The sequence below is a fragment of the Magallana gigas genome, chromosome 2 (assembly GCF_963853765.1).
Source record: "Magallana gigas chromosome 2, xbMagGiga1.1, whole genome shotgun sequence".
NCBI classification, from domain to species: domain Eukaryota; kingdom Metazoa; phylum Mollusca; class Bivalvia; order Ostreida; family Ostreidae; genus Magallana; species Magallana gigas.
In genome coordinates this window covers 30,755,086-30,776,496 of record NC_088854.1, presented here as the reverse complement: position 1 = coordinate 30,776,496, position 21,411 = coordinate 30,755,086, and the positions used below count along the sequence as shown (strand labels likewise).

At 32.6% G+C, this 21,411-nt stretch overlaps 2 protein-coding genes across 2 annotated transcripts; one reads left to right on the top strand and one right to left on the bottom strand.

The window, feature by feature from the left end:
* Positions 1–584: 584 nt before the first annotated feature.
* Positions 585–12,686, bottom strand: LOC117681491 (tumor suppressor candidate 3). The gene is made up of 12 exons (XM_066076104.1): positions 12,532–12,686; positions 11,710–11,879; positions 11,155–11,272; positions 10,785–10,867; positions 7,910–7,967; positions 7,341–7,481; positions 6,922–7,011; positions 6,496–6,559; positions 3,020–3,094; positions 2,623–2,713; positions 2,463–2,491; positions 585–861 (listed from the first exon to the last, which is right to left on the bottom strand). The coding sequence occupies exons 1-11, from the start codon at positions 12,616–12,618 to the stop codon at positions 2,476–2,478; spliced, it is 993 nt and encodes a 330-aa protein (XP_065932176.1). The 5' UTR covers positions 12,619–12,686; the 3' UTR covers positions 585–861; positions 2,463–2,475.
* On the top strand, positions 12,629–19,671 carry LOC105346303 (delta-sarcoglycan). The gene is made up of 8 exons (XM_011454822.4): positions 12,629–12,770; positions 14,120–14,337; positions 14,668–14,769; positions 15,267–15,390; positions 16,231–16,350; positions 16,512–16,584; positions 16,966–17,089; positions 17,467–19,671. The coding sequence occupies exons 2-8, from the start codon at positions 14,137–14,139 to the stop codon at positions 17,626–17,628; spliced, it is 906 nt and encodes a 301-aa protein (XP_011453124.3). The 5' UTR covers positions 12,629–12,770; positions 14,120–14,136; the 3' UTR covers positions 17,629–19,671.
* Positions 19,672–21,411: the final 1,740 nt, after the last annotated feature.

Here is a 21,411-nt window from a genome sequence, read left to right as displayed (position 1 = left end):
TCATTTGTCTGTAACAATTTTACATTTTTAATTTCATCATAAAAACTACCGTATAAGGTCATTGTTCTCTTTTTAGTTTTAGGAAATCTAATTCTTTAATATTCTGTGTGCGGTATGCTTGTCACAGTAAACTAAGCATTTTAAATGAAATTCTGAATATCATAAAAAGATTGACAATTAAAGGACATTTTACTAAAAGTTTATAATACTTTGCCCTTGGATCTTCAAAATGTAGGATATAGAATAATAGAAGTGGATGTAACAGTCAGAGAGGTCTCAAATTTGTGTTAAGACTCAAATATGAAGCTTAAATTGCAAACATGATACATGTACTCCCTAACAGATCCATCTAAGGGGCTTCGGTTCTCAGATGAACATCAATGCCTTTCAATTTTGGTGATAAGTTTTACAATGGGTTGATAACGTTATATTGTGACACGTAAAAAGTCAAATTCACAGGGTGTTGAGAAATGTGCACTGCACAATGGAATCATATTCAATAACCATAAAAGAATTAAGTTTTCCATGTAAGGTTGGCTGACTTTTGAGTTTAAAAAATGAATTGAAAAACATTGAAAAACAACTACAGGTTTTAAAGAATTTAATAAAATAAATTGGCCTCATTGTCAGACATTAATGACATCCACAAACAGGTACTCATTTGATAATCTTCTATTGCGTAAACTTCCATTAAGCTACTCGCACACATAACACTACACATTTAATAAAATTTTCAGCTTCTCATTCACACACTTGCATTCCGCAATTTTTTTGGTAAAACAACACACAACGTGAACAACAGGCATGTTCCCTCACAGTAGAATGTTTTAAATGGGTAAAAAATAAACATGAGACACTTTAGGCCAAAAAAAATTAATCATTAGTTTCTCGGGCCAAAATTTTGAAATTTTGATGAGCAGGCAGGTTTTTTTTTTTTTTTTTTTAAGGCAAAATTTAAAATGACGGTAACCCATATTATATGATTTATTTGTGTACTTATCAGCAGATATTCATCAAGCTCATACATTGGCAAAGTTTAAACATATGTAATTTGTTCTTTTTAGTTTACACTGTTCTGTTTCCTTTTATAAGTTTGAGTTTTTGCATATGAACAAACAAGACAAATGGTTTATGCCCCTGCTTCATTTTGCGGCCTATCTTTCCCCTCCACAGTAATAACAGAAGTCTAAACTGAAATTGGGGACTTCTTATGGCATTTTACTAGTTTAATTTGCCATATAAAAATTTATCAAATAAAGCATTCATTTGGGGATGTTTTCTTATCAATCTTCAGTGCCTTGAGGACGAATTCAAGGAAAAGTAAATAAGTCATCATAAAATTCTCAAACAATACAAGTGTCCTTTATTTCTGTTTCTATGCAATATCACAGAGGCTTCAATTTCTGAAGATAACAAAAAAATTTCAGTGGTTGTGTTAACAGGGACCAACCCAGAGCAAACTTTGCTTAGGGAGACTTCACTTCTGAAGTTCTCCCTCACAGAAAAATAGGGAGAAATTTGACAAATGAGGTAGACTTCCATTCTTTGACAATGGCATAATGCTAATGATAATATATTTATACACAGGTTCAACCTTAGAAGCAAGTCAATTAAAAATAAAACAACTCCTAAAAATTTAAAATCTTATCCAATTTTTTAAATTTAATTTATTATGTGTTTTCATACATTTTCTAGCTGAAATGTTTCGTAATTGTGTTGGCTAAATGACAAATAAAATCAGTCTATGTGTTTAAGTGTATGTTGGAGGTATTAGTCCAACCCTTTGACCCAATTACAACCGTCATATAGTTGGTTATACAGAATTTTTTAGTTAAAGATAACTGTAGACAAACGATTTCATGATTATTTTAACACTAACGTGGCAGAGTTATTAATTAATTACAAGTTACCAACTAATTGTAATATCAGCACCTAAAGTTATAAACATCGGTTGTAATTTTCAGTGCACAGTATGTGGTTGCATCAACCCTATTTATAACCTCTGAAGATAAGACAGTCGCTAGTTATTAATCACAACAGGGGTTAACTTAGGCTATGAAAATGTCTTTTGAATTAGATGATTATCATTTTATTGCATTTAGAGTTAACTTTCACGATCGTGAACTCAGAATACAGGGCAACTTCAACCTCTCTTTCTGAGGAAATTCTGGCGAAGTTACCGACCACAAAGCGAGTAATTATATTTACATAAAGTTGTATTTAGCCCAGGTAACCCCCTAGATTGGTCACTGGGTAGATGTTTCAGACAAAATAACGTTTTTCACTGACAGAGACAAGCATTTGTTCTGAGCGTTTGTTTACATAGATTCCATAATAGAGAAAACCGATAATGATAAGATATAAAAAATCCGGAAAAATAACGATAAAAAAGTTTGATGCGGCGATGATTTTACTGATGCGGCGGTGCCTGAGAAACAAATCATTAATTTTTTTTGGCCTTATGGATCCTCTTCTTTACTTGAACAAGAAGCTGAAAAACAAAAGATAAAATGTTTAAAATTCCTGTATATAAAAATTCTTTGGTAAAACTTGCACATTGGCGACATTGTTGCCATCATGATGATAAACATGGCAACTTAAAAACATCGACGGACATGCTACCTGTATGGATATCCTTGGTACTTGGACCTGAACACAGAGAGGAGCAGGCTAAAGAAGATGGCCACAAATCCTAGTCCTACCATGGATAATACTAAGAAAAAAACGGAAAGTACAGACTTTTATTGAATGTAGACTTGAATTGTAACACAGTCAATTTTGGTATCAAAGAACACAGTTAACCTAGCTAATGGCAATTTATCTGTTGCATACATATAGAGTCAAACTTCGAGTATTTGAGATATCAAGGGTGAAATAGTTAAAAAATAAGTGGTTGGGACTTCCAAATCGCTTTGATATATCCAATGTATTTGGGATATCAGCATTCGAGATATCAAAGTTTCAATCATTTTACAATTTTGATTAACTTGTTTTAATACATGTAACTAATGTAGCTTACTTCTTTTCTTTCCTGGGTCTCCTTTGACAGAGTTTGCTTCATTTAACAGAACAAATCCTCCAACTACTGCTGCATCTAAAAATCTTGTTAAGGATTTTATGGCAGATTTTTTTTCTCGGTAGAAGAAATAATAAAGAAAGAAGTGAAAATTGAACTAAAGCAGTACATGTATTTGAAATAATATTTGAAATAATAATGTCAATCTTTGATAACAGGAATGTAACAAGAGGCCCATGGGCCACATCGCTCACCTGAGGAACAATAGGTATGATAAAATCAGCTTAATGGAGTCATAATACAAACAATCTGGACAATGTACAATAATACATGTAGATCCTGTATAAATAAAATCCACTTTTCCCCCTGGATATTCTTATGTTTATAATCATTAGTCCCTTTTCTAACAGGATGATTTTATAGTCACATCACATGTTGAGTATTGGAGTTCTCAAAAAGATCCCTTACAATTGTTTATATATGGTATATTAAGCTACATCAAAGTCTGAACCTTCTTGTGAGGCCAAAGAATTGTCCTGGAGCCAAAGTCTTTACAATTATAAAGAATCATCTGGCTGATTAGTTTCTGAGAAGAAGATTTTAAAAGATTTTCTCTAAATATTCCTATGTAAAACTTTAACACCCCCCCCCCCCCCAATGTGGGCTCACCCTACCCCCAGGGATCATGTTTTCACAACTTTGAATCTACACTACCTGAGGATACTTCCACACAAGTTTCAGCTTTCCTGGCTGATTAGTTTCTGTGAAGAAGATTTTTAAATATTTACTCAAAATATTCCTATGTAAAACTTCGACCCCCGATTGTGCCCCAACCTTTCCCCAGGGATCATGATTTTCACAACTTTGAATCTACACTGCCTGAGGATGCTTCCACACGAGTTTCAGCTTTCCTGGCTGATTAGTTTCTGAGAAGAAGATTTTCAAAGATTTACTCTGTATATTCCTATGTAAAACTTTGACCCCCCATTGTGGCCCCACCCTACCCCTGGGGGTCATGATTTTCACAACTTTGAATCTACACTACCTGAGGATGCTTCCACACAAGTTTCAGCTTTCCTGGCTGATTAGTTTCTGAGAAGAAGATTTTAAAAGATTAACTATACATTCCAAAGTGAGACTTTAACACCCCCCAATGTTGTTTTACCCTACCCCCAGGGGTCATGATTTTCACAACTTTGAATCTACACTGCCTGAGGATACTTCCACACGAGTTTCAGCTTTCCTGGCTGATTAGTTTCTGAGAAGAAGAATTTTAAAGATTTACTCTATATATTCCTATGTAAAACTTCGACCCCCCATTGTGGCCCCACCCTACCCCCAGGGATCATGATTTTCACAACTTTGAATCTGCACTACCTGAGGATGCTTCCACATAAGTTTCAGCTTTCCTGGCTGATTAGTTTCTGAGAAGAAGAATTTTAAAGATTTACTCTATATATTCCTATGTAAAACTTCGACCACCCCATTGTGGCCCCACCCTACCCCCAGGGATCATGATTTTCACAACTTTGATTCTACACTACCTGAGGATGCTTCCACACAAGTTTCAGCTTTCCTGGCTGATTAGTTTCTAAGAAGAAGATTTTTAAAGATTTACTCTATATATTCCTATGTAACACTTAGACCCCCTAATGTTGCCCCACCCTACCCCCAGGGGTCATGATTTTCACAACTTTAAATCTACACTTCTTGAGGATGCTTCCACACAAGTTTCAGCTTTACTGGCTGATTAGTTTCTGAGAAGAATTATTTTTTAAAGATTTACTCTATATATTCCTATGTAAAATTTCGAGCCCCCATTGTGGCCCCACCCTACCCCCAGGGGTCATGATTTTCACAACTTTGAATCTACACTACCTGAGGATGCTTCCACACAAGTTTCAGCTTTCCTGGCTTTCTGGTTCTTGAGAAGAAGATTTTTGAAAATTTCTCGAAATTTTTCTTTAATTTCTAATTATCTCCCCTTGAAAACGGGTGTGGCCCTTAATTTTCACAACTTTGAATCCCCTTTGCCTAAGGATGATTTGTGCCAAGTTTGGTTGAAATTGGCCCAGTAGTTCTTGAGAAGATGTTGAAAATGTGAGAAGTTTACGGACAGACGGACGGACGGACGGACGGACAGACGGACGACAGACAAAATGTGATCAGAATAGCTCAATTGAGCTTTCAGCTCAGGTGAGCTAAAAACTAGTGCACTCAGATAAAGGGAAAGTTGAGTTGTTTTTAAAATTACCAGTATTCATATTGAAAATGTAATGTTTCTTCAACTTTCAAGAAGTACTCAAAATTGTTTTCTCATGGACATTGTCAATTAGTTTCAAGTCAGACTACAAATCTGTATGTGAAACTACAAAAGCTGTATACTGTGGAATCATTTAAATTTGTGGACGGCAATTTTCATGGATTGTTGGTTTTTTGCTTATTTGTGGGTTTCAGTTTTCACTTTTAATAAAAAAGAATACCGGTACTCTTCATGGGGAAGGGCTACCCATGAATACCACTAAAATTGAGACACCACAAATTCTAATGATTCCACAGTATACCAGTAAGTACAAAAGCAAGGTATACTCTCCAGTTGACATATCTGGTAACTAATATCTTTGAATTATTCTTTTAACTTCCTAAAAAGATCACCTGTGAAAGCTATACACGTTTTTGTACAAGAAGGCCAGATTTGAAAATCTTGAATTTGGTACATGTATGAAAGTATAAATTGACATGTAGGTACCTATCATTATATCCATTGTGTATGTGTGTCTCATCTATCAGTGCATAATTTTAACTTGATTGTATGTTTATGTAATGGTTATTAATGACAACCAAAGGTCAAAGGTTCAAGGTCATTGATATACACCAGTATATAGTAAATGTAAAGGTTGAATTTGCTTCCATAGGACTTTGTCATTGGGGCACAGAGCTTATAACTTACCTCCTGTATAGCAGTACAATAAATGCAAAGCTAAATTTAAACCAGGCACATCTTCTGAGATGCTTGTAAATGTGAGAGTATAAAGAAAAGCCAGAAATCATATATATTTTTTAACGGCTAGTTACTGCCCTAAATTCCAGGTAATTTAACTAATACTCCTGCAACCGAATCCAGAAAAAGAGAGCTGACTAACTATCACCTCTCTTGATCTGAGAAAGTGAAAATAATAGGTGTGCCAGAGATAGAACAATGTACAAAGATACAGTATATGATTACTATGAAGGTTTCACCAAAGGTTTGACTGTCCATTGCATTTTCAAACAAGCTCTAAAACACAAATGAATGATACACTCCGATATAAAATGAATTGTGCAGGAATTATATGACCAAGACCTCACAACCAAAAATCACAAGAAATGACACCATTTGTATAAAAACATGCAGATTTTAAAAAATATCAAAAAAGGTAATCAAAAAGTTGTGTTCCAGTACCCCAATACATGTATTCCTTTGATGTTAGTAAGGATACTCAAGAAAAAAACAATGTAAGTTTCTGCTATAAACTGTCCCTGACTGCTACCGTGAATGTAATTCTGTCAAGAAAGAAAATTATCATCATGCATCCAATACACATCTTCAAATACAAAATCAAAAAAATAATTAAATAGACACCACCTTCAAAATTTCTTTCTGTTAATATGTAACAATTTTTCATACTGTAGAAAAAGGTATTATGGTACTTGTAGTTAAATATCATCAAAACCTTATAAATATTACTAAAAAAAAAATAAATGTTTAGTCCTTTGTTCAAATAAAAAGAAATATTTACTCTGATTAGTACATGTTAGTGAAGAATGAATGTCGAAAAAAAAAGAAACCTCAAAATTTTGTCATTCATAAATCTTGTAAATAGCAGAAAAAATTCTCGACTCCATATCATTTTGTTTTTACATACAATTTGTCCAGTTGAGGGGTTCTTGTGCATCACTGGGGGTCCCCTAATATGGTTCCACATCTGTCCAGATGTCATGGCAAATATCACAAACTGAAATGCATACAAAGCAGGAATACTATATGTTACTCAATTTTTTGGATTGAACATTCATGCATACCGATATGATTTAATCATCATTTCACTAATAGTTCAATACTTTAGACAAATCCATTTTACTTGAAGTTTAAATGATATTAATTAAATCTATCAAGCAAAAGCTCCTATGTAACATCATTGTTATAAAGAATGTCATTTGAAAATGTTAGACAAACTTATTTCAATGACAGTATGACATCATGAGTGATCAGAAGAAGAAAGACTGAATATTATTAATTTTCCTCCACATATTGAATGTTTGTCCATTTCTTTCCTGTACTTACCAGAGCTAGGCCTCCCCATACAGTTTTGTTGTACAAGAATTCCAGGTTGTTTCTCTTAAGGTAAAGGAGTCCTCCAATCAGTGCAAACAGCAAAGCTAGAGCCAGGGTGCCAGAATAGTTAGTGGGTCTAAATACTCGGATCTGCCGAAATCAATTAAGGTGTGGAAATGTTATTTTTTTTTCATGCAAATCCTCACTGCATTTAAAATTTGTATTTATTATGCACTATACTCATCAGTGCAAATCATATTTGCTGTATAACGGCCGGTACATAAAAATATTCACCCCTGTTTTATTTTGCCTTCTTTGCCCCTTGTCAGCAGGTGAATTTAGGACTGGGCAATTTCTAAACAATTTTTGAATTACTGTATTAACAAGCAAAAGCATTCATTACACAACTATGTCTGGGCAAATGCAAAACAGGGCAAAACCGTCTACAAGTGTAGAAGGGCGAAAAATACATGGGACAAAATACATGTAACCCTGTATACATACATGTACAATATTTAGACATCTCATTAAAAGTTCTTTTTGAGTTATAAATACATGTATTTATTTTAATTTCTTACATTTATGTCAGTTCTCTCAGCAACCCATTTGGCAATCTGTTCAGCAGAAAAACCAACTCTGTTTGAAATGACAAAACATAGGTAATCATAGATTACTAAGCTCACCGAGACGGAGCATCACCATTATGAGACATCACCTTCATAAGACCACCTTTATCATTTTATATGAAAATCATACTTTATGATCTTGGATATTCATGGATTCTGTTTTGACAAAATATCGTATATCATCTGATAAATTTTTTTTATGATAATCATATGTTCATATGTTAATCAATACAATGATATAAAATTAAATATTGTATCATGTCATATTTATAATATATATCATATAAAACAATAAAATACCGTAATAAACAACAATGAGATATGATATTGTAATGTATGATATGACATTGTATTGTGTTATACCTTATTGTATTTGATCACATAATACAATATCATAAAATATAATACAATATAGTATTATATTACAATATCATATTACATAATACATCATAACATTGAAACATAATATATTGTATAATATAGTATGATATTGTATTGAATGACACTGAAACATATTTGATACATTATATGATATTATATCATATAATACAATATAATTTGATTCCAACATTCTATCTTATCAAATGATACAATATTATGTGATAAAGCAAAATATTATAAAATACATTATTATATTATACATATTGTATCATATGACACAATAATATATATTACAATATAATATAATACAATTTCATGTGATAAGATAATATATCATATAAACCAATATCATATCATACAATATCGTATGATACAATATTATATAATATTACAATATCATATAATACAATTTCATGTGATATTATTCTATATTACTGAAACCAATACCATATTATACAATATTGTATGATACAATATTATAGAATATACAATATTGTATCATAGGATACAATATAATATTTTGCAATATCTTATGTAATTGTATCATGTGATAAAATAATAAATTAAAAATACAATATAATATTATACAATATTGTATCATAATATACAATACTATACATAACAGTATCATGATACAATATCATATCATAAAATATCCAAAATATTGATACAATATCATATCGTATTGTATAACTTTTTATAATATAACATATGATATCATATTGTATCATATCAAACAATATTGTTTCATATCATACAATACTATATCATAGGAATCATGTTATATCATTTATCAACAAACACATCTATCTATCGAGCTGGTTTGAGTGAGGTAGGAGATTTCTTTAGCATCCTTGATAATGGAGATCAGGCTCTGCATATAAAGCAACCTCTGCATTTAATTTATAATAAAGTTAAATCAACTATGCAAGCTATCATCTATAAAACATGTGACCTGTTCCAAAAAACTAAACCTCATCCAGCATCCGAAACCTATGGCTCAGATTCAGCATTCAAGCCCATCAGGTGCATTGGTATCATAACACGCATCATCCATGTAAGTTTGGTGAAGTTTGGACCAGTAATAACTAAGATATCATCATCAGAGGGCACTAGCAATTAAAACCTTAACTTCCTCCAGCATCCGCAACCTATGGCTCAGATTCAGCATCCATGCCTGTCAGGTGCATCTGTATCATAAGACACACCATCCATTCAAGTTTGGTGAAGTTAGGACCTGTAATAACTAAGATTTATTATTTAGCATCCTTGATAATGGAGATCAAGCTCTGCATCTGAAGCTACCTCTGCGATTCATTCATATTACAGTTAAATCAACTATGCAAGTTTGATATAGTACTATCATCTATTAAACATGTGACCTGTTCCTAAAAACTTAACTTTATCCAGCATCCGAAACCAGACTCAGCATTCAAGCCTGTCATGTGCATCAGTATCATAAGACACACCATCCATGGAAGTCTGGTGAAGTAAGGACAAGTAATAACTAAGATATCATCATTAGAGGGCACCTGTTTCAAAAACTTTATTTAACCAGCTCTTAAAACCTTAACCTCCTCCAGCATCCGAAACCTATTGCTCAGATTCAGCATTCAAGCTTGTCAGGTGCATCAGTATCATAAGACGCACCATCCATACAAGTTTGGTGAAGTAAGGACCAGTAGTAACTAAGATATAATCATCAGAGGGCACCTGCAACAAAAACTTTAACCAGCTCTAAAAACCTTAACCTCTTCCAGCATCCGAAACCTATTGCTCAGATTCAGCATTCAAGCTTGTCAGGTGCATCAGTATCATAAGACGCATCATCCATACAAGTTTGGTGAAGTTAGGACCAGTAGTAACTTAGATATTGCTATCAATGGGCACCCACAACAAAAACTTTAACCTGCTCCAAAAACCTTAACCTCCTCCAGCATCCGAAACCTATAGCTCAGATTCAGCACTCAAGCCTGTCTGGTGCATCAGTATCATAAGGCACACCATCCATGCAAGTTTGGTGATGTACGGACCAGCAGTAACTAAGATATTGCTATCAAAGGGCACCTGCAACAAAAACTTTAACCTGGTCCAACAACCTTAACCTCCTCCAGCATCTGAAATTTAGGACCCAGATTCAGCATCCAAGTCTTTCAAGTCCATAAGTAGGTCCAGATGCATCACCCATGCAAGTTTGGTGAAGATAGGACAAGTAATAGCTTAGATACAGGACCTGCAACAAAAACTTTAACCAGGTCCGGACGCCGACGCCGACGCCGACGCCACCGCCGACGCCGAGGGTATAGCATAAGCTCTCCTTGACTTCGTCTCGGTGAGCTAAAAATAAAGTTCTTTGTATCATAAAATATCCCAAGCGCTTAAACTTGTATGAGAAAATCATTTATGAATCATAAGGTAATCAATACAGATTTATAAGCACTTTCACCTGTGAATATCTAAAGTATCTCCCTTCTTTGGTTTTCCTTTGGCTGGGAAATGCATAAAAACGGGGGCAGTGTTGATTTTCATCTGAAAAGGGTACATAAACTTGTACATACAAATGTCATGTCAACAACCTTATATTAACAAAACTACAATATAATTTGTTACTGATTTCAAGATTTTTATTAGCAGCTAGAATGTTTTATCTAATTCACTTGCAGTTTAACAGAAGAACATACATACATGTAATAACTAAACTGTTAAAAAAGAATATGTCAGTCGTCTTTAAAACAAGCTAATAATTACAAAATTGTAGTTCAAATCAAGTTAGATGAATTGCATATAAAGCTTTGAAATCTTCATTAAATTTATACCGAAGAGAATACGTCAGATCCTTCATCATAGTCCACCATGGCGAAAAAGAGTTTGTTTGAATACTGTTGATAGTATCTCCAAGAGTTTGCCAAGATTGTGTACTCATCATTTGCTTGTCTATTAAAAAAACCCCAATGTATACAGCAATGGAATTGAGACAGTCATGATTAAATATCCTGGATCCAAAATTGTATATCAATAGATAAGCATAATTTGCATTGTTTTATTTTCTTATTCATAATCTATATTTCAATATTATAAAGAGTCCCAAACAACATTATATTGTTGCACAAACAATCTCTCTTAAGTTATTTATGAACAAAAAATCTATCAAGATTTTCAACCTTATCATGCATAATACACCTGACATCAGAAATCAATAACATTAATAATAAATTATTGATCATAAATTATTTGAGCTGATAAATATTACTGCATCAATTGTATTGGCTTGGTTGTCTATATTATCATACTTTTAATGTTAAAATAGATGGTTGACAGTCCCCTCCAATTAATTAAGCACTCTTGTGACATCATATACTATGGATACTTACTTGCAAACTGAGCATTGTCTCTGGGCTTGGAGAGCAGTTAACATGACAATAACAGAATAATTCTTTGGTGTTGTTTTCACATATTGTCGGAATTTATCACCATTCATTCTGATCACAGCTTTTTTGTTGTTCCATTCTGTCATTTGACTGACTTTGTCTCCAAGACTGTCCTACATGTAGCAAATTGGTAGAAATTCAATTATAACTGTATTGCGGACATTAATATCTCCTATAGATAAAATATGTGCTTCTTCTTAAATTTTAGACCATTTTAATCAGACTAAGAAATGTCTTTTTAACAATATTAAAATGTGTTTATTTTATTGCATTTATAATGGGAAAACGTCTTGGATTGTCATTTTTATGAGAGCCCGGTTCAGTTGAAATGTTTTTATTAATGCATTTATATTGGGAAAATTTTCAAACAATATAGGATTGTCACTGAACATCGCTGCACCTTTGTTCGTAAGATCTATTATTTTTTAAACTTATCTACATTACACCTTTTAAGTGCATTTGCTTACAAAACAAAATGTATACATCAGTGTACACCCAGTTAAGCTAAATCAAGCGCGCTTGATGGACTACCAATACTTTTAAAATAGTGAAAGACGGATTGGAAAATACCTAATGCTTCAACTGTATTAAAATGAGCACTAGGGCATTGACTCGAACATAAATATTACAGATAGAAATGATTGGGGTCTGAACAAATTCGAACCAAGAAAAAAACAGGATGCCGGCTTAATTCATGATTCATAGGTGAAGTTACTGCTATATGCAAAATCAGATCTACAGAACAAATTTCACGTTTTTCTTCACCTCTTTTTTCTTTACCGCTGCATCTATGAATCCAGTAAATATCAACAATATTGCAGAAACGAGGAAGAATGCGTTGACAGTCGCCATTTTCGTCTGCAGGTACGTGGATTAAAGACGCAATTTTATTGGTTAATGCTTCTAACGCTTTTATCCAATGAGAACATTTGACACTTCACTCAGCATCTTTGGAATCGGATGGGGGTGCTTTGTTTTCAAGAGGTAGAGAGCAACATTACAAGGTAATTGTAAAAGTTTTCATCTTTGTTAAAACAGTTTTGCATAAAATTTACCCTGATATGTCGAACGCATCTGCAACTGAGGCTTCTGTGGCCCGAACACTGATATAATCAAATCAGAGTTTCCTAAACCTGTTGCATGTGCAAAAGTTTGGTAAGTGGGAAAATGCATTATCAAACATGTAGGCTAATATGAAGCATTGACTGCCTGGTGAATATTAGTGTAAAAGAAAATTGATCCTAGCAGGAAAGCAGTTGAGTAAGAGAGAAAAGTTATTTCTTTTTCTCATGTAAAACTTTTTTTTAAAACTTATTTTGGGATATTCCTCAGGACAATAAATCAGCAAGAAATTGTCGGCATGATCATGTTGATAAAGTGTGGAACGGAAATCTTAATGTACAATTAAAATCTTATGCTTTGGTTCTTGTTATTAGTCATTACAGTAAAGTTTTAATTAATGTTATGTTATTAAATGGTATGGAAGAAGTAATAACAGGATTCAAACCCAGACCCCCTGAATCTCTGGTCTGGTCCTAGAATCATGAAGCAGTTTAATACTTGTTTTCTTATATGTTTTGTTGAAATTTATGCATTTGAGTGTCCATATATAATGAAGAGTATAATTATAATGAATAACTGAAATGATGACTTAGTCTAAAAAATTTTATGATCCTGGACCCAGGTGTTCTGCCGCCGCAGCAATCAGACGCCAGTGATCAAAATGTCACAGATATTTAATTTGGACCTACGTACATCATAACTCAAAGCGTTATAATTTAATTCTGGTTGTAACATGCTTTCTGATTGGCTTAAAAATTATTTTATTTCGTATAAAGAATGTTGCCTACGTCATAGTAAGTCTAACATCAAAAACATATCAATACGCCTGATGTTAGGTTTGAATTTTGTACAATTTTACGTCTTTTTAAAGGTCAAATGACCGTTTTTATCTACAATGAAGAGTAAAAAAATTAAATTATAAGGAATGAATTCAATATTTATTAGTTTTATACAATATAAAATGGTTTGAAACAGTTTACGCTTTTTTATAAACCGCTTCGCAGTTTATAAAGCGTAAACTGCCCCAAACCATTTTATATCGTATGAAACAAATAAATATTGAATTCATTCCTTAAATAATGATAAATCAAATTATCAAGCTTAACCATAATTCAGCAAAGCAAAAAATCTACTGGTAATTACCGGTATTTAGAATACCATAAGTTAAAGAGAACATATACATGCATACAGTGTCAATCAACAACTTCTATAATTGCATGTACCGGTACATGCATGTGATCTGTATGACATGAAAATTGAATTTTAAATATTAGAGCTTTTCTTCATGCAGATAAAATTAATCCAAGCATGCTCCGTGCCATTCCAAACAATGGACACACTGCCGGTAATGCAGAGGAGGAGGAAGAATTTGTACATCGACAGCAGCCTGTGGGGATCTATGGCTGGAGGAAGCGATGTCTCTATGCATTTATTCTGTTTCTCATGGTGTTGACTATTTTAAACCTGGCTCTCATTGTTTGGATCCTACGAGTTTTGAATTTTTCTGTGGTAAATAAATAAATTAATTCTCTACATGCCAATGATAATTGATTACCAAATTGGTAATATTCACAGAATTGAAACTATGTGTAAATTAACTTTTGATATCAGTTAAGCTATAATTTAAGCTATATTTTTTATTATAATTTAAAAAAAAGGGATTTGATACCATTTAATATGATTTAGTGGCCATGCAGTTTATTTAGTTACTGTTATATGACTGTATATTAATTGTCTAATTAACAGTTTAGAGTTATAAGATTGAACTTGAACTGATTAGAACTTTATCCTAAGTATGTAAAATTACATTTCATCATGCTTATATTTGATTCATTAAAGCATGGCATGGGGAAACTTCGAATCACAGAGAATGGAATAAGACTGGAGGGTGAAGCTGAATTTCTGGACAGCTTATACACCAACAGAATACAGTCAGTACAGGTACATGTAAAAGATATATATATATATATCAACTGTACAGTCTTAATATTCACAGATGGAATTAAGGGTCCTCTATAGGACTTCGTGACTTTTACTTTTGATGACAGGTCGTCACTCACAACATGGTAATTTGAACACATATTGTGAAACTGATATCAAATTTGGGTGTCTATCCCTGTAGTACAATGGATATAGCTTAGGTCTACTAACCGAATTAAGGTCCCGAGTTCAAATAAAGAAAGGACTTTTGTTTTTATGAATGGAGATGAAATATTAGAGGATTTTATCCCCAAAATTGAACTTTTTTTTTTTGGTCATTTCTAAAAAAAAATTTGAAGTCGAATGCATGCTAGAATTCAATATTTCTATAATATTTAAAAAATGTAAATGATTTTAGGAAATTTTTAATAAAGGTTAAAAAAAAAAAGGCATGGAAATATTCATGTAGATCAAGATGCATAATGCAGAGATAGCTTAAAGATTCATTTCCATTGCAGGGCAAGCCTTTACACATAGACTCTAGTAGAGACATTCTGTTGAGAGCAAGAGATGAGAATAAAAACATCTCAAGCACATTGCACAGAGATGAGAATAAAAACATCTCAAGCACATTGCACATAGGTCTGTATGTCTATGTGTTTTGATGTGTATACATGAAATACTGTGGAATCATTTAAATTTTCATGGATTGTGGGTTTTTTGCTTATTCATGGGGATGTAACTTCCTTGGTGCGTCGGTTTTCAGTTTCAGTAACAAAGATAACACTTTCTAAATTTGCTTTCGTTGAGGGTGTTAGTTGTGGGGGAGGGCTACCCGCAAATGCCACGAAAATTGAGCCCTCACGAATTCTAATGATTCCACAGTATGAAGTATTTGTAATTTTTTTCACCAATCTCATTTTCATTTTAAAAGATGATTAGTCTGATGCACTCACCATTCACTGAATCATCACCACAGATAAATTAAAAAATAAATAATAGCACCGTTTTAACAAGAGCTTGGACTTTGGGCAGTACGTGACAAACTCCAATTATATATATGGAGGTTGGGTCTACTCATGGTTAACTGTCCAGCCATTGGTCAATAGACACAAATACATGTACATTGGACTGTCTCGCTTCATCAAGCGATGTACATTTCGTTGAAACAGCGTCAATTTCACGCAACAGTGTAGATCTTGGCAAACAACTTTCTGATTTTGACAGTCTATGAATATTAATGAGCTTCTCTTAGTGAATTACGAGAAAGGAGTTCAATATCTGACAGCTTGTTTTGATGAGCAAACTAGATAGTAACATCCCACAGAAAGTCCAAGCTCTTGTTAAAATGGCTCTAAGTGTTCTTTGCTGTACTTTGAAATTGAGAGTATTATACCGGTTACTAGTCATAATATGAAACCCTACATGAAAATTCCAGTAATTTTTTATGATTCCTAGATTATTTATCTTTCATTTGTTTAGGAAACAATAGACTTGTAGCTCAGTGCAATGAGTTTGAAGTCATTGACCTCAAAGGTCAAACAAGGTTTAAGGTCTGGGACAGGGGTGTTGCCATGGAGATGGATGAGGTATACTACACAGGTAGGCAGTGTAGTTGTTCACAGAAAACATTCTTTGGTTGAATATAGGTTGGCTTGGAAATTTAAAATGCTAAGCCGAAATGTTTATTATAAAAAAAATGTGTCAGTACAAGTATGAGTAAAGACATGCAGATTTTTTATTGGAAAATTCCAATGTTCTAGGTTCCAGTACAGTGACGTTCAATGGTTCAGTGGAAACTCCAAATATCCGAGGACCAAGAGCAAAGCCACTCAAGTAATTTTTTCTTTGCACCAATACGAAAAATTAAATCTTTATTAATAACCATGTAAATTTGTCTTGTATGGTACATGTATATGATCATACAGAGGAGTCTCTTTACCACAACATCATAATCTCCAATATTATGGATATCTTGAAGGTAATTGGAAGTTCCAACCACTGTTTATGTACCGGTAATTAAACCCCTTTATCCTGGAAAATTTTCCCGAGTCCCCGGACAAGAAATACAGAGGCCATTATATTAACTACAAGATGGAGAAAACTTTACTTCTTGGCAAAGACTTATCCTTGAACTTCTTCGAGGTTAAAAAAGAAAACATCTACATGAATGTTTGCAATTGGTTTCTTATTGTATCGTTATTTAATCAATTTCAGGATTGAGGCACCTACTACATCCATTCACATGCATGCTGAAAAGGAGATCCGCATTTATGCACCAGCAGCTGATATGACGATCAGCACCTTAAAAGAAATACAGATGAGGTCAAAAGACAGCATAGTAAGTACCTAAAAACATCTTAGTTCACTATAGTTATGGTTTCCCCCTAATAGAGTAACTTGTGTAAAGAGGAAGAGGTAGGGATAAATTTGTTCTACCATAAGCTGCCAAACTGACCATAAATCTGAAAATATAGAGATAGAAAGTTCATTTACCAGTACATGTAACTCTATATTTGGAAACCGTATCTGTTTACAGATCTCAGCCTTTGCTGTATGTCTAAATAATCATTGTCTTGTGCATGTGCGCTTTGCATATATGTTCAAACATTATAAGTGCCAAATTCTTGTTATTGATCTCCCAGCAATTTATGAACACTACCGAACATGAACAGAGAATTGGAATATGGGGCTTTAAGATTCTGTTTTCTTGTTCAGATTTTGGACTCCTCCAAGCTGTATTTTAAGAACTTGAAGGTCAGTACAGTGAGCGGTAAGCAGTCACGGCCGGGGTACCAGCTCTGTATGTGTAGTACAGGACTGCTGTTCATAGCGGACGCCGACAAGGAGTGCCAGGGGACCAGGGAGATCTGCTCCTAGATCCTCCATGGGTGTCCAGAGAGGACATCATTATGGACAGTATTTATATTGCTCATATATTAAACATGACAATCGTAAGATATATTTTGTTACAAGGCTGCTGCTCAGCTTATTCACTTTGCCTGCATGGTGGCCAACAAAACCATAAATATACATGTATTTGATATTTTCTATAGTATACAATCATGCAGGTGCTACCAGTAATCTGTAAAATTTTTGAACATGACGAATGTAATTTATTTTTGTATTTACTTGATATTTATTTTATTATGATTAATGCAATATATGTCACAATTGTTTTTGGGGTTTTTTTTCTTTACATATTTTGTAAATATTTTGTAGGTGCCATAAACTTTATGTATACGAATTTACAACAGATATTGTATACATGTACATATATCAGAAATGCAATTTTGGTTTGATTGCTGTGAAGTACTGTATAATTTTTCAGGTAATGTTGAATTTTATCATTTATGCAAGTACAAAATGTAGATATTTAATCACAAGTAACTTAATTCAAGAATTCAAAATTACATGTAGATCTATACATGTATATACATATTATAAAATACAGTGGGTTCCATTTAATCTGATAGCAGCTAAACAGATATTTTGGATATATTCAACATAACATTAAAATACAATTCTACATGTAGTTGTGTATTACATGTACATAAAGTAATAGAAATTGTAGTCAAGTGATTTAGGTGTAATTGTTTTGATAAATGTGCCAAAATATTGCTTCATGTTCTTGTATAATTGTGCCACCTTGAGGGGAGAGGGTAGATTATTTTTCAGTTATTAATTTTTCCATAGATATATAGCTGCCGTATTGTCTGAAAGGTAAATAAATACTTCAACGTTACCAAACTTCATATGCAGGATTGCCACTATGAAATGTGAGAGGTCGCCAGTTTTACTGCCATATTTTATTTTGCATTGAATATATCTATAACAAAATAGGGAATATGTTATACACTGTATGTGCATTTCTTGGTGATAAATAATTTGTTTTGTATTTCAAATGCATTTTTATTTAAAATGAATACCATAATACTATGCTTATAATTTGTGCCTTATTATCTGTGTGATATGATAACATGTATTGAAGATTGTTATTAGATAGTGCTAACTGTGATTAACATGTCACATTGTAAAACTAATATAAAGGTAACAGCAAAACTACTAACTTATATTTACAAATGTGCATGCATGTTAATTAATGCTAATTTTAGTGGCTATTTAATTAATTCCCCTACCTCATTCACAATGGTGCTATTTGTGGAATTTTTTATTTCATGTTTACATGATAAATGTACATGTAATTACATGAATATTTTGCACAATTAACAGCTGTTGAGAAAATGTCACAAAAGGAAAAAACGCTGATAAGAAATTACTGTAAAACTAGGTTATAACAAAATTCTGAAGATGCATTCCTAAATAACTAGCTATGCTTCATTCGTTATTTCTTATGTATATTTATGATTAATTTATAAAAATGTTTGGCAAATTTAATTAATTGTACTGGAAAAAATTGTTATAAAATATGTAAATATTGCTGTTATTGTTAACTCTTATTCTGAATCAACACAATATCTGTAAATGACGTGTTATATCAAGAGTTGGTTATGAAACTTAAAAATTTTAACAGAATATATTAGAATGTTGCATAGTACATGTACTCTAAAATACACTTCACTCTATTCAAGTTATTTCTAATAAGTTTTACTGTAACAATTGATACACATGTAAGTTTTTTTTAAATTGAAATTTGAGATGAAATCAATTTAAGCTCTTTACTTTATGCAAATACATTCAAATACATGTATATCTTTTTTTGAAATTATACACGAAATTTACATAAAACAAGGTAAAAAAGATGAACCTTGTACACTGTAGTAATGCATGAATAATCAAGAATTTTTTTGTCTATTTTTGTAGATTAACATATTGAAAATTATTCTTATAGATGTAGATTTATGTATATTAGTATATTTATATTTGTAGATGAACAGAATTAAATATTTTAAATGTTAGATCTTTTATTTTTCCTATCCAATACATGTATGTAAGCCCAGAATGGACATTATCGTAGTGTATTGGTAATATTTAGCCAATATGTTAAGAACAAATAAGGTGCAAAAACGTAGTTTGTACTACATTATGTACTGCGATTTGCACCGATAACTGACTTGTGCAATATTTCATTATTCTTTTAGTGGGGAGGATTGCAATAAATTTTTACGATCCAAATAATGCCAAAAGTGGATACTAAAATGCACTACAGAAACCCATACCTTTTAAAAAGTACTAGTACATGTACATTGTACTAAAACTTGCATATTACCTTACGGTAATGTTCACTGTACAAAGAGAAATGTGAAGAAATTCATAACTGTTGTCACTACAGTATGTTCAAGGTTATTTTCGCCTGTGTTATGTTCACCTTATACTGGTTGTAAAAATTTTTACACATTGACAATTGTAATAGAAGAGGAGGAATGAGCCACACCAGGCTCAAACCTAGGACCAATCAGTTTAAAAACCAACGCTCTACCGACTGAGCTTAAGGTGGAATAACACACTTGGTAAAAGTCACTCTAATTGACAGTTAACAATTTGATTATATATGAAAGATATAATGATAAATAAAACTGTACATGTCAAAAAAGCAAAAAATTTGCAGTTTAGGGATTAAAAATGAATGTCTAAAATATTAAATTCAGTAAGCAACAAAAGCCTATTAAGCAGAATTCAAACTTGGGATATACGGGTCACAAGCCAAATACTTTATCCACTTGCCTATGGATTAAATAACATTTTGCCTTCGATAAAATCCTTTTGATAAAACAAAATGTCACTTCGATCTGAGGTCAGCCATTTTGTGATGATGTGTTATTACCACTAGCTAGTAGGAGTGTGGCAGTACTGAGTCTATTATATACCTAATACACACTATTACACAATTAAAATAATAAATGGGGTGAACTTAAACTAGGGCAACAATTTCCGTTTCCAGTACTGCCATAATTGTTTTGATGCATGTAAATTCTTAATCAAATCAATATGTTATCTGTGCAGAACAATCTGAATAATTGATTAAAGTTATAGAAGTTCAACATCATAGACTTAACAATCTACTAAGTAGATGGATCAATTCTGTAGCAATTGTTTTATCATTACTAATGGATCATAGACAGGGTAGTCTTTTCCAGATATACATTTACATGCACATTGCATATTAACAATGCAAGAAAAATTCTTTTTCTTTTCTTCATTTATTGAGTTTTGACATCAAAATAACAACATACATGTATAAAATTTATAAGAAAAAACAAACAAAAAGTTGAATATGGACTGTTTCAGAACTAATCCATTGTAAAGACAGGATTTATTACTGATCAAAAAAAAAATATATGGCTGATGTACAAGTACTTTTCTTTCAAAATAGATTAGTACATAATAATATGGATTTGAAACTGTAATGTACATCTCATTCAAGAACATCTCCTCCCCCCCCCCCCCCCCCAAAAAAAAAAAAATACCCCAGGTATATGGAATCATAAAGGTGTTTCTAAAAAATTAGCACTCAAATTTATATACATAACTGTACTATGTACGACATGCTGTCTTTCATACGTCAAATGAAAGTTCTTTTGTATAAAATGTGGTTTTGTAAATAAAGAACACAGAAACTTGCACCGAGCACAATGAATTTTTAAATTGTAAAATCCATACAGCCAGAGAGACCCTGCTACTTTTAGCACATGAAAGAAAACC